Genomic DNA, 17,879 nt, shown 5'->3' on the forward strand with positions numbered 1-17,879 from the left:
CTTTTCTTGTGAAACCCTCAGAATTTTTTTGCAAACACGGTTAGGCAACGCTGGATTATCGTAATATAATTCAAACGCTGGATATAAAATAAAATGGATTTAATATAAAACGCTGGATTATCGTAATATTTCCTCCAGTTTACCCAGAAAGGTGATGTACTTAAACCGTACATCAGAGGTTCCCAACCTTTCTCGGTTCACGGCGCCCTTACTGTCCCAGTAATTTTTTCACGGCACTCCTAGGCCAAAAGAAATACCTAACACAGTGGTTTTTCGACCTTTTAATATATACCTATGTATAATAATTTTATTCTTTATATAGAGGTACTAAATAAAGATCAGTTATAGATCACCACAAAATTAAAAAGATACGGTACGATGGATATTGTACCTTTTTTATAATAAAATAAATATATAAATTTCAAAATAATAATAATAATAATAACTTTAAGTAACTTAAACCCAAATTACACGGCACCCTAAGAATGTTGTTGTGGCATCCTAGTGTGCCGCGGCACCCCGGTTGAAAACCACTGCCCTACATTAAAGGTAAGCGTATAAGTTCATTATACGTATATATTTCAACAAAGTTAGTGTATAATTGCCGAATGGTTACACACGCTGTCTATGTATAATCCTGTACTCAATCAGGTATTATGAGGGTTTAGTAGATAAATTTTACTTGGAATTTTCATTGTTTTCATTAATCATTAAGCATCGTGATTTTTTATCTTTCCTTTCAAGGAAGGATTGTCACTTAATATACGAACGTGGATATAACTGGAAAAACCAGTTTTGTTAATGCTGCAGCTGTCTAATTCACAAGTCAAGTGCGTTATATACGCACTATTAGACATCGTTGAGATCTAAGAAATTGTAAAAAAAAAAAAAAAAATAGTAATAAATAGATAAATAACGTGAAAAAAATGGTACAATGTGTTTAATATATGCCTATAATAAAGTATGTAAAAATGCAGAAAGTAGTTTAAATCATCTAATAACTTTATGGAGTCGATACTTATTTCAAGAAGACTTATAAACAGTGGTTTACATTTTTATAGAGATCTGAATCACCTGTCATGAGCAATGTTGGCATTTTAAAATTTTAAATATCCGTAGAAATATCTGATAATGAAAAATTTTTATTTGTGCATTAAATGTATTTTTATAATAGCACAAACCATATGATCTTTCTTTTGAAACTAAGAGTCTACTTGATTATGATTAAACTGATTACGGTTTTTTTTTTTTTTTTTTTTTGGATTACAGACTGCTTTTGTGAATTTATAGTAAACATATTCAGAAATTTTGTTATTTCAAAGCAAAAATAACAAAGATCTAAAGAGTTTATGTGCCCTTGTGGTAATGATTGGGGCCCCCTTTTCTTGAAGAAAAATGGATGTAGGATATAAGCAAATAAATAAAAAAATCACAGTAGGAGCTTCCTTCCAAAAGATCAGGAGATGCCTCTTTGCTATATTGGTTAAGAAGACACTGATAAAGTAATACTTACGGGCCGTGGTCACATCTTTATCAGCCCGTATACTGTATATTCTAAGTGGCAGATTAACAGACAGCTACTTTTGAAACCGATTTCCTCGTTCTGTTTAATTTCTGTGACTCCTGCAGCTCCAGACAGTTATGATATGCTTGTGATGTCGATAAGTTTCCCCTCTCTCTCTCTCTCTCTCTCTCTCTCTCTCTCTCTCTCTCTCTCTCTCTCTCTCTCTCTCTCTCTCCATGAGAAAACAGGCTTGTTTTAGAGAAGAAAATGTCATTAGAACTTACTTGGATCAAGAGATTCCCAGACGATTTTTTTTCCCTAATTTGAAATGGAAACCTCAAAGAATGATCGTTGTTATTCGCTTAGTTTATCTAAATGCAGTTTTTTGCTACTGTTTTTGGTATTCTGGGATGCTACTTCTCTCAGAATCTGTATTAGACTCTAATTTTCCAGAGGTTGGATAGTTTCATTTTGATGCAGACGAAGAGCCTGTTTACCCTGTAGAATAGAGGTTTTCAGCCATTTCTAATCTCTTCTGTCTCGAAGTTTGGCTCATATACTGTATAATTTGTCCTGCAGTTAATATTACCAATTACATGGTATGTAATAAAAATGGTGTCAGAGTCCTTGGGGGAAGGAGTTGTAATGCACCTATACCCCAAATTTCAAGGGGGCTCAATAGAGGCAAGGAAAAAACCTCTTTGCTGTCCTTTTTTATAATGACATTTTTTATAATTATTTTAATGGATTAGCCACTATATACAAGTATATTATCCTTTGATTCTTCAGCATATTTCTGTAGTTTATGATTGTTCCCCTTTTCAATAGTACACGCTCTCTTCAACGGAAATAACAGGCAGCGTCCACTAAACCAGTGTTTTCCCCCCCTATGGACTACGTGAGTTGACACAGTGTGATGGTATTTACCATTAGTTAAAATATTTTCACAATAAAGCGGAATGCTTGGAGCCAAGAGTTTCCTTACCATCACCTGCCATCAACGTGCCGAGTGTGTCCAACATAAGTAGGGAGTCACTGAACCTACAGCGGAACTTTTCTTATACAAGACTTTCTATAGCTAGCAAATACTGTAGATATATCTGTGGTTTGGTTCTAAAAAGACCATTGTCAGTTTTTGTGCATACGGTATTTAGGGCTAGACTAAGGTATTCCAGTGTCCCGAGCAGAAAGATTATTTCGGCGTGCCTTTGCTATTTGCTGATGCTATCGAGGCAGTATTAGATGGGTCGGAAAACTACTAGCTTGCGGGGGTACACGGAGTGATGGGTTAACGGTAGCCGCTGGCAGAGGTGAAAGTGATTCTTGCTCTGCTTCTATTGGAATGAGAAGCAGCCAAGAAAACAAGTTGCTGGGGATTTTAGAGACTGCTGGGAGTCATCACAGAACAAGTAAATACATGGGCTGTGTTAGGGTAGCTAGGAAAAGGAACAGGTGTCACCAATGCTAGGAGTTTAGTAAATAAATTTGATGAATTTGAGGTGCTGGTCAAAATATGAAATCATTGGGATATCAGAGACGTGGTGTCACACAGATATAAGGAATGCAAAATTGGAATTTTGGGAGTACATTGTGTACAGGACGGAGAGACAGGATCGGGGGTGGGGTTATGCTGTTCAGAAACGAAACCTTGGGAACTGCATCCAGTTGACATGTGTGGACAGTGCAATTTGAGTCAGTTTCATGTGGCATAAGCACTAGGAAAGAGAAATTGAGAGTAGGAGTGTGTTATATGCCGAATGACTCTGATGAGTATAATGAATGATTGTATATGGAAATAGAGTGGGCCAGTAAATCATATTATCTAATAATGGGGGATTTTAACTTCCCAGATATTGACTGGGATTTCTGGGTTGGTCACTCGCTCACTAGCAAGGCTTTTTTGAATCTATTGGATGATTGTTTTCTACAGCAGCACGTTCGAGAGGCAACTCGAGGGAGTAACACTCTTGATCTGATTATCAGTAATGATTCTTCATACATTAAAAATCTGCAGATAAAGAAACCACTAGGTGGCAGTGATCACAGTGTGCTGATGAGAGATTTACTCCAAGATGTAATTACCATCAGGGGTGAAGCGAAGGGTTTTTGCTTTCGGAAAGGTGACCAGGATGTTTTGAGACAGTTTTTAAATTCTATAAAGTAGGACCAACTGGTATTGTTACCAACAGCAAATTTTAAATAGAAAGCATTCAAGGAAGTAACCTTGGAAGCTACTAGGCTTTTTGTCCAAACTAAGAAATGCTGTTCAAGGTTTTAGGCCTAAATGGATGTCAGATGAACTAATGAGACTCGTGGCAGAGAAGAAAAATGCATGGGATGCACATAAATCATCAGATGACACAGAAGCCTATTATGGTAGATATAAGCTGGTGTGTAATCAAGCCACAAACGAGGTTAGGCAGGCGAAGGCAGTTTACGAGAAATCTTTGGCAAAGGATGCAAAGAAAAACAGCAAAGTGCAAACTCTAGAAGGAAGGGGAACAATCAGATTGGTCCACTTAATATCGATGGTTAGACTGTTGAGGACCCTGCTCAGGTAGCTGACAAACTGAATGAGTATTTTGCATCCACATTCACACGTGAGGAATTATTCAGGAAGGGGAATTCCAGACGTTTATCGAACTCTGGCAGGGAGCTAAATGATTTTGTAATAACTTAGAGCAAAGTGGAAGAGAACTTGTTGAAGTTAAAGATAAGAAAAGCACCTGGGATGGATGGAATCTATCCAGTTATAGTAAAGGCGGCAGCAAAGGAAGTAAGCAAACCCTTAGCCATAATTATGAGAGCTTCCTTGGACTCAGGAGAGGTCCCCATGGACTGGAGATGTGCAAATGTGACCCCGATTCGCAACGGGGAAATCAAAGAGTGACACAAGTAACTACAGACCTTTTGGTTTAACTTCTGTTCCGGGGAAATTAATGGAAGCCCTGGTTAAAGAAGCACTACAAGATCATCTAGACATGACTGCAGTTATACATTGGTGTGCAGAACTTAAGGACCAACACTATTTCTAAAGGTTACAACCACAAAATCTTTACTTAAGGTACTCTTTACTGATGAGAGTAGATTGAGTCTCTGCAGCGATTCTGGACGTAAGCTAATCTGGTGAGAAGTTGGCACACGGTATCACCCCGCAAACATCACTGAACGGAATAGATATGGCGGTCGAGGTGTTCTTGTATGGGGAGGCGTTATCTTGGATGGACGTAAACAACTCGAGATACTGGAAGGCGGTACTGTAGCCGGTGCACGCTACTGTACTAATGTAATTCTTTCCCATGTGCGTCTGTTCCGAGGTGCCATTGGCCCCGAGTTCGTGTTTATGGATGATAGCCCCACACCCTATCGCACTGCAGCTGTTGATATGCTTTTGGAAGGTGAGGACATGGTTCGTATGGATTGGCCTGCCCGTTTCTATCGATCTAAATCACATCGAACACATATGGGACGCTCTGGGGAGACGCCTAGCGGCACGTTCACACTCACCATAAAATGTTCACCAGCTGAAGATGGCGCTGACAGAGAAATGGACATTGTTCTAAGTATGGACAGGTGGTACAAAGCATGCATCGACATTATGGGTGGCCATATCTCCTACTGAGGACCACCTCTTCCCTTTGTTCCATCTTTGGCAGTGATGCATCTGTATCATGGAAGCTAGTGCTATATTCCCATTTTTGAATAAAGTCCAACTGTACCATTTTGTTTCCGTTGTTGTGTGGGTGTTGTTTCCTTCATAATTTCTGTACCTCGCGAGGTTCCTTTGGTATGCTTTTCCCCTATCCAGGCGCCTCCGTAGCCAGGTGGGAAGGAGCAGCAGTGCGTAGCACACATTGTTCTAAGTATGGACAGGTGGTACAAAGCATGCATCGACATTATGGGTGGCCATATCTCCTACTGAGGACCACCTCTTCCCTTTGTTCCATCTTTGGCAGTGATGCATCTGTATCATGGAAGCTAGTGCTATATTCCCATTTTTGAATAAAGTCCATCTGTACCATTTTGTTTCCGTTGTTGTGTGGGTGTTGTTTCCTTCATAATTTCTGTACCTCGCGAGGTTCCTTTGGTATGCTTTTCCCCTATCCAGGCGCCTCCGTAGCCAGGTGGGAAGGAGCAGCAGTGCGTAGCACACTCTTCTTGATTAGACCGGGGTTCGAGCCCGTCACCACCAAATACGGAGGATGCGGAAAGGTCAGGGAATGACCACCGCATATCTCGGAGCAATATGGCCTTAGTTGCTAATGCTCCTAAAAACCACATAACAAACAAACATCCCCTATCCAGGCCACTCCTATGAGAAGCAACATGTAAAAACCGGACTGGTCCTTACGTTTTTCACACCAGTATAGTTCAGAAAAAGCATGGGTTTGTTAACGGGAAGCCATATCTGACCACTTTGATTGGATACTACTATGAGGTCGCAAAGAAACTGGATGAAAAAAATAATTTTGATATTATATGCTTGGATTTCAGGAAAGCTTTTGATACTGTTGCGCATGGAAGGCTGCTGTACGAATCGGAGAAGTATGGCATTAAGGGCAAGTTGCTGCAATGGATAAAGGGATGGTTGAGTGGGAGACGGCAGAGAGTGCTAATAAATGGACACTGCTCTACGTGGACTAATGTTATTAGTGGAGTCCCCCAGGGTTCGGTGCTGCGCCCATTGTTGTTTTGTGTATTTATCAATGATAGCGATGAAGGTATATCAGGCTTAAAGTTTGCAGATGATACAAAGGTTGGCAGAGTTGTTAATGACACTAAAGCTAGTATGCTACTGCAACAGGATCTAGAAAAGTTAGGCAGATGGGCTGAGAAGTGGCAACTGAAGTTTAACATTGACAAATGCAAAATACTGCATTTGGGTAGCAGTAACCTAAGAGAAACGTACCAACCGTGTGGTACTACACTCAGGGAGGTGGAGAATGAAAAAGAAAAAATTTTTATTAGCAGAGACAAGGAGGCAATTATCCCTTTGTATAAGTCAATAGTTAGGCTACACCTTCAGTAATGCGTACAGATCTGGAGGCCTCATTTTAGGAAGGATGTAGAGTTGCTAGAATGAGTACAGAGAAGGGCAACAAGATTGGTGAGAGGAACAAAGAGGTGCGCTTATGAAGAATGGCTTGAGTTCTGCAAGTTGCAGCATCTCGAGACTAGGCACCTGCGAGGTGATCTGATTGAGGTGCATAAGGCCTTGAATGGTTTGATCAAGCTCAATGCTGATGGGATTCTTCCTCTTGCCCAGATTAGTCGCCTGAGGGGACATAATTCAAATTGAGGAAAGACAGTTGTATAATAGATGTGCGGAAATTTGCCTTTAACCAGCGGATGGTTGTTTGCTGGAACAAACTTCCATCTGTTGTTTTAGAAGTTGACACCATAAATAAATTCAAGGAGGGACAGGACAAATTTTAGAGGGAATGGATGGGTGAAATGGGAAGGGGTTTTTTTTGGGGGGGGGGGGGCTGATACTGTATAAGCTTGCTTTTTTTCATCATATACCTCTATTAATGCTAATATCTTAGAAATCTGCGTGAGGTTTTGTAAATAAATCATTCCCTTGCTGTTCTGCTTCTGGCTCCCTGTAAGAATGGCACTCCAGGCAGGTGCCCTGTTACCCGTGCCTTTATCCGGCACTGACCATATTTATAGTACAGTTGAACTGTTATTTTGTTGTATTTTTACTTATGCTAAAACGGCCAATGTCTTACTCTTTTAGTAACGGAAGAGAGGTAAGTATTGGCCATTTTCGCATAAGAAAAATACGAGAAAATGATAATTCAGTTTATATTAAAAACACAGTAGCACTAGATATATCTATTTACTAGCGGATCTGATTTTGTTTGGGGGTTGTGAAATGAAACAGGATAAAACTGGAATCTGAAAATACCGCTGTCACCGAGTTTTAATTGTGGAAACTATGCAGTGAAACGAGACGGCTTTGTTTTTTAAACTATAGGTTTCTTTTGAAAGTATAGAGTACACTCTTATTGTTGAGTTGAGTTGATATAAGTGCATATAATACAAACAGACATTTCTCTTTTTATAGTCGTGGAGAGCTTAGCACCTGTTGGTACATCCTTCTCTCAGGGTCTGTGTTCATTGATGGCTCCATGTATCTTCCTCGTAGTAGGTGAGTCATTTACTGATAATAATTATGCGGTTGTAAAATATATTGTCTGACCTGTGGATTAATTTACTTTTTTTTTTTTTTTACCAAGTGAAAACGAAGCTGTACGTTCGCTAGTAGAACTCAGTAAGTTTAATTCATTTTTTTTAATAAATTCCTTCTTTAAAACCGATTAGTAATCAAGTTTAATAACTAGCAATCGAATTAATTTATTAAAAAAATGAATTCGATTGCTAGTTATTAAACTTGATTACTAATCGGCTTTACAGAAGGAATTTCTAAATTATTAACGCACATTTATGGGTGATTTTTAAATTTTTTAAAATTCATTTGTAACCAAGAACGTTTTCCTCGTTGTACACTCTTGCAATATGTTTTTCATTTTACGTTGATAGCCATATAATGTACTTCCCAGAATGAGAAGACGAGACCTTGACAAACCCTACAGGTTTGCATTATTAATAATTTGCATACCAAGGTGAACAGGTGTTTGAAATATGGCAATTTTCCCAGATCGTGACGACTGGGCAAAATCGGTATTCTCACCGATCACGATCACTACCCTCAGCATACCTTTCTAACGTGATAATGATGGAGCGTGGATACTGCCTTCTTAATTATCCCCATCCACAAATTTCTGTTTTTGCAAATTTATTTTACTATAGTGTTTCTTTCTAAACTCAAATTTAGTTTAGCATAGTGTTTCTTTCTAAACTCAAATTTAGTTTAGCATAGGCTTTCTACTTTTTCCTCTAGTATTACTGCCAGGAAGGTTTTGTTTTTGTCGTTGTCGTTTAACTTGAAAGTATTGTAGTTCTTTGTATGTTGTGGGCTGTTTCTTTGCAAGAATATCTGATTTATAGAAATTCATAAACACAGGATTGCGAATATAGAATTACGTGATTAAGTTTCGATCATAAACATAGGATTGCGAATATAGAATTATTTGATTAAGTTTCGATCATAAACATAGGATTGCGAATATAGAATTATGTGATTAAGTTTCGATGTGTTTAGCCGTTTTAGAGAAAAATAAATATATATTTGGTCATAGTACATTTACTGTATTCAACAGTGTTCCAGCAACGGTACTGAGGGCAGAACAGTGCATTCTTTAGCCTGGAAGTTATCTAGGACTGCCTGGTTCACCTACTTCACGCTGCGCAAAGTGGTTTGGCAGGTGTTCATTTCAGGTGTTATCCCAACTAGGAATCTGCTGGTTAAAGTTTTGGGATGGACTGGTCATTCCTGAGCTGATGGCACTTTACTCAGGGCCTAGAGAAAGTAATCTATTCTTAAAGTAATTCCATTTATGGGGTTTATGTAAACATATTGGTTTAAGTTTAGACTTAGCGTTGGAGGTCAAGCAAGTCGCCATTGTTAATGCAAAGTCTTAAAATGGAAAAAATTGAAAAATTAGTAATTACGTACATCCGAGATTATGAGGATTGTGATAAGTGATAAATGAAAACAAAAAAAGATACAGCAGAATTCTAGTTATCGTATCCAGAACAATTAGGACCAAGAGTATTTTGGGCAGTCGATAATCGATTTTCTGCGCTGTCTACAATATAAAAAGGAATCAGAAAAAAATATTGAGAGAAAATTACAGTAATTTGCATTTATCATTTACACATTATGCACTGTACATTGCTTATACAGCTTTAAATAATTTCCAATGTTTGCAGATGCATAGTGTTATCATTTTGAGAAAAAGTTTCCATTTTGAGACTTGCTGCAAGCAGGGCTCAAAATGGAAACTTTTGGAAGCAGGCAAAATTCAAAAGTTTGTGGGCATGATTGCTCGAATTACATGGAAAGGATAGACAATCAGGGTAAAGCATTCGCCTTATTTTATGATTACATTTTCCTGCCAATCAATGTGTGAAAGATCTTTTCTATTGAATATGTATATTGCTTGTCGAACTGTGTATTAATGCACTACAAGTTTTGACAGGTCGCCTACCACTGTATATACATGTGGAGTTTCTATCAATAAGTTATAATCTAAGAAAGTGGCTGCTATATAACTGTTTGTCACTTGAAATAGATTGTGATGCGAGTTACAAAGAGGAAAGGAAGCGTCTGTGGACAGAATTAGTAAAACAGTGGCAAGAACGTTGGAGCAATTGTGGGAAAGGAGCGGTAACGAAATTTTTTTTTCTTATAGTAAATGATAATAGTAAACAGTGGGCAACTTGGTTTAATTCCAATCTCCATACAACTTATCTTTTGACTGGACATCTGTCCTTTTTTTGCAAAGTTAAAGGAATTTGGAATGACTGAACATACTCGTGTATTTGCGGATTCCCCGAGGATGGGAACCATCTTTTCCATTATTGTGTTGAGTATTTTGACTTGCGAGGACAATTAATTAAAGACGCTCTTAATCTCCACTCCCTTCCTTCTGGATGTGAACAATTGTTAGTACAAAAGAAGATTTTTACACACTTCAAAGTTTTTGCAATCCAACTATTCAGAAGAAGGAGGATCTTGTAGTTGGAGGAACATGAGCCAGACACTGAATGACAGTTAAAAAGGGCTTGAAAAGGTCATGGCGTGCTACATTAGAACGGAATATTATTATGATAGGTAGGATAGATACAGAATGAGTGGTACCGTCGTTCTGATTATAAATGGGAGTCTACGTTGTGAACACTATGGCTTCTAAGGAACCTCACGATACATCCTACAGATGCCTTTTCCACTAACAGGTGATTCAGAGCAGTTGTCAGGAGTCCGCTGACGCTTTTCGAGCAGGCGTGTATCGGAGAAATTGGGGCTCCAGTGGAGGGTTAGACCACCAGAATGAGCCTGTTGGATGGCATTGTGGTTACTTCCTCGATGGATTACCTGTGATGTTGTGGTGTTATTGTGGTTCCAGGGACTGTATGTGGAGACTGGTTGAAGTATCCTCCTTTACTGTTATCTGTTGTGCTGTTCGGACTGTTCAGGTTTGAGGAAAAGTTGACTTCTTCATTGTGACCATAATTCCTAGTTTAGACATCTACTTCCTAGATTTGATTTCTCCTTATTTTGAATCTTCATAATGGACCTAAAAGTGTCAATTGGATCCTCAGAGATAATCACAGCTTTATGTTTGGACTTTATAGTGTCAGATACCTTCATGGTATTGCATTGTGATATGGACACTACATTGAGAACGAATTGAATCTGAGATAATTGTACATCAACACTGTTAGTTATACAGCATTGTAAATACAGAAAGATTGCAGAGTTGCCAGGAAAGCTGGCTGGGATCGCTTAGTACAATAAATAAATAAAATCCATTCCGAGCCCTTGTTGTAATATGCTGTTTTCCCTCCCAAACACATCGGTACGCATTCGGTTCAAGTCGAATCAAAGATTCAATTGAATCTGTGATTCGATGTATCCAGTAGATGTGAAGTATCAGCGAATCCAGTAGAGATGTATCGTCGAATCAGCGTATCCAGTAGAGATGTGAAGGATTTAATATCCTTCACATCTCTACTGGATACGCTGTTAGTTTCCATATATATATATATATATATATATATATATACATGGAAACTATATATGTATATATATATACATGGAAAATATATGATGTCTCCACCTCATCTTCAATTTCGGTATGATTCAGATTAGAATAATTATTGGTGAAACTCTTTTCTTATCTGTCAAAAAGTGATAACTGGAATCGTTACGAAAACAGTCTACAACTAACGCGTAGTTCTTGCTTCGAATCTAATTTTGTGTATTGCTATTATGTCCAAAGAATTTACTTTCTTAAAAATACCCTCTTTTAAATAAATAGCAAAATATTCCTGGGATTTTGGGAAATACTACTTATTTGAGATTAGTACAATAAAGTGGCGACCATCTACTTTTTTTTTTTTAAGGTAGAATAGAATTGATAGAACAAGAGGGACCGAATTGTTCTAAATATTCTACATATATATATATTTTTTTTTTCCTGTTAATTTTTGCGAGCTACAGCTAATAAATCACATGAGAAAACTGTGTTCTAATTCTTTTTCAAACGGCAAACCATGATTGGAGTTCTGTTTCTGTCATTTTCAGTGACTGGGCTAACCCAATGCATGCTTGCTAACCACAAAGTGGCAGCCTTTTTGTTTGTTGAGTCGCGAAGTTTTCAGACAAAATTGCTATTTGTGAGACAAACACGTTGAGAGCCACCTCTCCACCATATTCCTATTCCTAATGGCACTGAGTGTGAAGTATACGAATGTCGCTATATGATGATTTTGTGATTTACGTATTAATTAGCTGACCATCTGCCATCCACCTACTTGTTTTTATACCTTGACTTAGTGACCTAATTCATTAGGCCACTGAAAGTTTTACTTTTTTATCACCAGGTTTTGGCGCATTATAGCCTTAGTTGCTAATGCGCCAATAAAAGCCAACCAACCAGCCATCCACCTCAGCAAATGCCAAACTCACTTGTATAATTTCTGTGCCTTTCTACTGTCGGTTCTTCACTTACGCACTGTAGTAAGTTCATTCTTTTTAAACACAATGTGAACATTCTAACGGCATATTGCGCATAAGACACCCACCGATGGAGGTGAGGGATGCTCTCAGATTTAAGTCTTTTTGGGATAGTTCCTCTTACAAGATGTGGAACTTCGTGTATGACAATATATTTGTTCACAGTACTACTTCTTTAGAGGTCCCTTTGCCTGTTGTTTATGGGTCGGTGTAGAGTCACTCCTCATCTATTCACTCTATTTTGCCGTTTGAAAAAGAATTAGAACACAGTTTTCTCATGTGATTTATTTTTCTTAGAGAGCTAAAATAGATAAAATTCTGAAAGTTACGGGCCGAAAAAAAACAGTTCCTTACTACAAATTTATGTATTTTTCGAAATAGCATTTTATTTCTATTGATTAATGTTTATAATTATTTTATTTTATTTTTTTATTTCATAATTAAATGCGAAAAATCCAACGGTAATATTGCATGACACTAATAGTAACATTCTTTTCTTTTTTTCCTCACACGTAACATTCTTATCACATGGTTATAATAACGTTTTAAATATTGAGGAAGGTATATAAAATCGATATTTTTATGTATTTTTCGAAATAGCATTTTATTTCTATTGATTAATGTTTATAATTATTTTATTTTATTTTTTTATTTCATAATTAAATGCGAAAAATCCAACGGTAATATTGCATGACACTAATAGTAACATTCTTTTCTTTTTTTCCTCACACGTAACATTCTTATCACATGGTTATAATAACGTTTTAAATATTGAGGAAGGTATATAAAATATCGTTAGAAAGCAATACAGAAAAATCGATTATTACTAAAAAACGGATATTTTTTAAGCCCTATTTTTATATCGTATCGAACGGGGATGTAAACATTCCGGAGCTTCCATGCACACGGGGCACACAGAATGGAGGAATGAGCTGCACGTGGCTTAGGTTGCACACCTTGCTCTAAAGAGAAGGAGAAATCTACAATCAATATATAAACACTAAAGATAGGGATCGCTACAGAAGAGGTAAGAATAGGTAATGTCTATGCAAGAAGTAGATCCAATACATTTATGGACTCGTCATCTTCAAGAGAGGAGCTTTAACTACTGAATGTATAGGGACCCACTCCTTGAGCTCCCTCTCCAAATTTTAAGGTTGTTGTCGGGTTTTAGGCGCATCAGTAATTCAGATCATATTGCGACACTATATTATATACGTCCAAGTGTGTGGTCACGAGCCTATTTGAATGTTGCGCTGGCCAAAAAACCCGGAGTAACGCACGAAGGAAAATCTTACCCTCTCCACTTGAGATTGCTAACTACAACCTCGATCGAAGAGGACTTCCTCCAATCTATCAGGACCTACAAGTATCAAGTACTCGAGCCTAGTCCGCATCAAACGACTACCTAGTGGCGAAGCCACTATACTGTTATGGAAGTCTTTTAGAAGTTCGGCAAACCCCTAGTTCCTTCTAACGGATGGTAATGACTATTCTTCCCCCTCCCCCCGCCACTGCCTGCGGCGAGTGCAGGATCTTCGGTGTTAATTACACCAGTATAGGATGACAGCAGACCCGGGCCCGGCTCCTCGTGCCAGGGATGGGCATCAGGCAGCAGCTGCCTAGGTGTTGGCTGCTTCCTGGTAGCTAAGTGGCCTGACACAAACAACAGAAATACAACATACATTAATATTTACACACATACACTACACTTTTTCAGGCCCGTTATGCAGTTTCTGCACCATCACAGAGAACAAAGGTGGAGATCGACTAATGCTTAGGCGCCACCCCGATACAAGAACACGCACACGCGCGCACACACACACACACACACACACACACACACACACACACACACACACTGAATGCAACGCTGGTGCAGGACTTTCTTCAAAGTATCTTACCCATAAGTTCACTTAGGTTCAATTATGTTTCAAACTATTACCATACCTTCACTATACCACGGAAATTCCGCATCTATTCGCAATTTTTTTTTTTTTTTTTTTTTTGCTTCTCCAGCAGTATTCGAGTCATACAAGTCTTTGAATTGTATGGATAACCCAATCTGTAAAATGTAATTTATAATAATAATTTGTGGAAGCTTACTAAAATAAATTATATTCCACAAATATGTTATTTAGAATCGATGATTATGATAAATTGTTATTAAATTTAAGAATGTTACGACGGGGAGAAGATGCATTTTATGTATAGTATTGATCCTCTCTATATTATGCACTCTGTTTTGGACAATAAGTATTTGTTTAGGAATGTTTCTTGAGGCATTTACTCGTGTCTTGTCCGAATACTCTTCCCACCTTGTTTTTCTCTTTACTCTAACTCTACGTAGTGTGTTTGGTATTTATTGTATTTGCCAAGCGAAGTTTGTCTTTCTTCTTAGTAAGGGAATGTTGAACCTGTATAACTATTTTTAGTCATTGCTAACTACTGTTCAAGGCATTTTGCAGGTTTTCCACGCGGCGGTAAGAAATTTTTTATTTGGCCTTATTTTCTACACATAGTTTTAAGTTAAAACAGTTTATCTCAAAACTATGTGTGGGGTTATAATAGCGGAAAAAACGCTTCTGCTTTTCTTCAGTGCATACAAAATGACTTTTGGATTTCACTGCAGCATGATTGGCGTCAAACCAGTTTTGATATTTTAGTATAGGACGTCATTATATGAAACTACAGAATCTCTAATTATGATGATTTGCTTTCAGATTAAATTTACTAAAAGAATCAATATCAATTAAATTATGTTTAGTATTAAAATTGGCAAAATAATGCAAGGAAATGCAGTTTTCTGCATCTTCACAGATGAATTATTCCAGTAATCTGTAACACGGTCTCCGAAGAAGGACTTCATAGATTCTGCCTTTTGTTACTCTTTAAAATTTTAAATTTTTGCCTTCTCCTTTTTGTCTCTCCTACCAATGAGATATATCTCTCCTTTATTGATCCCTCAGTTAGATTCATTATAAAATGCCTGTTTACCAACATTGAGTAGTAGTAACATAGGGTTTTTAGACAGTCTTTACGTTTTATATATGTTGTGTGTATCTTTATATTAAATAGCGGATCGCTGCACATCTATATCATGTGGAAAAAAAGACTGAGCTCAAATCCATTTTATTTTTGTATTATTATTATAATTTTTTCCTCACACCGCAGCGGAATTAGTCGATTTGAACTGTTCTGCATACTAAAAAGGCAGGCCAACTGTCGAATACACACAATTTATAGACACAATATCCTGACGTGTCGTTGTTTTGTTTTCCTCAGCGTAAAATCAAAATCAAACAGCCAAAAAGAAGAAAAAAAAAAAAAAAAAGAGCTAAATGATTATTTGTATACAAATATTGAATGACTACGTTCTGTATTCGGCTAACGGCTATTTGAATTGTCATTCTCGATAATTGGAGATGACGGACATGTGTGACGTGGCACTTGGATTTACATGCTCCCGATAATTTATCGCGAGCATGTAAACTTCAAGTGTCTACGGTGACAAGTGATGGATCTAGGAGAGGACATTCGCCCCCCCCCCTCAACCGAGCCAGAGTAAATTAAAGCAAATCCTATGTGTTTCTTATATTAAGTTTAATGTGGTAACGCTGTATTCGCATAATATGCACATTATATAAAAGCTGATTAAAATCAAGAAAAAAAATTAGCTTAATTTTCAATATTGTCAATCACACACGTCATCATCGTGATATCTCCCCTCTTTCCACAGTAAAACAGTCTGGTTCCGCTCCTGCAGGTGACGAGTTTTGTCATTTAGGTCTTCAGACTTGCAGCCACCAGCTAAATCCTAAACGTTTTGAAGCTAAGGCAGAGATCGCAGTTGAGATCTATTCAGCTTTTGATGCAGTGAACATCCCAGTACTTCTTAGCCTCGAGAATCCTATCAAATTAAAGGTTTTCTTGCTTTTCTATTATTGCTTTCTTAACATCTCGTCTCTCTAATAAATGTTATGTCTCACACTTGGAAAACGAAATTTTACTACACACATTAGCAACTAAAGCCATATTGCTCCGAGTATATGTGGTGGTTATTCCGTGACCTTTCCGCATCCTCCGTATTTGGTGGTCACGGCCTCGAACCCCGATCTAATCAAGAAGCGTGTGCTACGCACTGCTTCTCCTGCCCACTTGGCTACGAAGGCGTCACAATCAATAGGAAATTGCAAGTGAGTAAAAAGGACTAGTGACATATTTATCACACTTTTCGTTGTCAATCAGGCCCACAAAGTCAGTATTATTGATATACTGTACTTGTTAAAATCTCAGTCGAATATAAGTCTTCATGGCTTCCAGATTCCAACAGTTTGCCGACACACAGAATTGGACTTGAGCCAAAGCTGCTCTACCATGATCAACTACATGCGCTGTATGTAAAATTTTGCAAACAGAAATGACAGTCAAACAACACTTATTTCATATTCGAGATCTGTGCACTTTCATTCGGTGTGTGTTTTTTGTTATACATCTGACTCTAATCTATGGAGCAGAAGTCTGCGATTCATCAGTCTACTCTCCTTATCATTAGCATTGACGAATTTTGATACTCAGGTGACTGTCATTCAAACACCAAAAACAATGCATGAATACATATCTCTGATATGACTGCAGTTTTAAAATACCAAAATTTAAACAAAGATGGATTCAAGGAGGTTTCTCGCAACCATCAAAATGATCACCGGATATTAAAGTTCCCAAACGCCTGGGGGTGAATACCATCATTTGGAGAATCAGGATAGTTCATCACCACATATTAACTGTCATCGACTCCGAATCGCCGATCGTTTTCTTTACACTCAGAAGTTACCAGAAATGCAAAACATTGACGCTGATCTCCACAAATTAATCGAAGACAAAATAAATTGCAGAAGCCAGATTCTGTCTTCAGATGTTTCTTACAAAATACAGCTGGATTACATCACCGATATTATATTTCACTATATATATCCATTATTTGAATTTCCATGCATTGGCTTTTGAACGCTACGAGTATCTCCAGTATTTCTATTTTGACTTCTTCATGGAGAATTTCCAGCACTAACCATTTATGAAAATCACTGTCATCCCCTACTGTGCATGTTGTGAAATAGAAGACTGGAACCATCTAGTATATACCTGTCAACACTATGAGGACCTCCGCAGCATCCTGTTTACTCGTATACAAGATAACCCTCAAGGAAATGAACACTTATTCATCACAGAAGAAAACTACTACTATGAATTTACCAAGTTTGCACAAGCCCTCTTCACAAGACGGAGCACTCTATTGCCAACGCAAAATAGGAACACCCCAGACATCTGATCCTTACCTAACTGGCCCACCGATCTTAACCTGGATAGGATCAACTGGCCTATGGGCCACCTGATTCGTCAGTGCCAACTTACATGCAGCTCTCTTGCTGTGTCTTATTTATCCTCCTCTCCGGGTTCCCCTTTCAGCTGATGGCGCTTATTGCTCCATTGATAACGTGGAGGATGCCTTCGCCTACATCCTCCATATTTCTAGCTATACCCTCCTTTCTTTTCCCTCCTTTGCTATACCCTCCTTTGATGAATCTACTCTCATCAGTAAAGAGTACCTTAAGTAAAGATTTTGTGGTTGTAACCTTTAGAAATAGTGTTGGCCCTTAAGATTTGCACACCAGTGAACAGATAAAGATAAAAGCAAATAAAAAAAATAGCAACATAGTCGGTACCTTA

The 17,879-nt window shown here is 37.9% G+C and overlaps 1 protein-coding gene across 2 annotated transcripts in view; it reads left to right on the forward strand.

Annotated features, from left to right (window-relative positions):
* The window catches only part of LOC150083512 (rap guanine nucleotide exchange factor 2-like), a 471,197-nt gene that overhangs the window by 112,523 nt on the left and 340,795 nt on the right, over window positions 1–17,879 (forward strand). For both annotated transcript variants that reach the window (XM_090378045.1, XM_090378046.1), the window contains exon 3: window positions 7,575–7,658. In XM_090378045.1, coding sequence (XP_090234171.1) covers window positions 7,575–7,658 — 84 coding nt within the window. The remainder of the gene's footprint in view (window positions 1–7,574; window positions 7,659–17,879) is intronic.

The sequence above is a fragment of the Mastigoproctus giganteus genome, chromosome 7 (genome assembly GCF_048544385.1).
Source record: "Mastigoproctus giganteus isolate SK-2022 chromosome 7, ASM4854438v1, whole genome shotgun sequence".
Classification (NCBI taxonomy): domain Eukaryota; kingdom Metazoa; phylum Arthropoda; class Arachnida; order Uropygi; family Thelyphonidae; genus Mastigoproctus; species Mastigoproctus giganteus.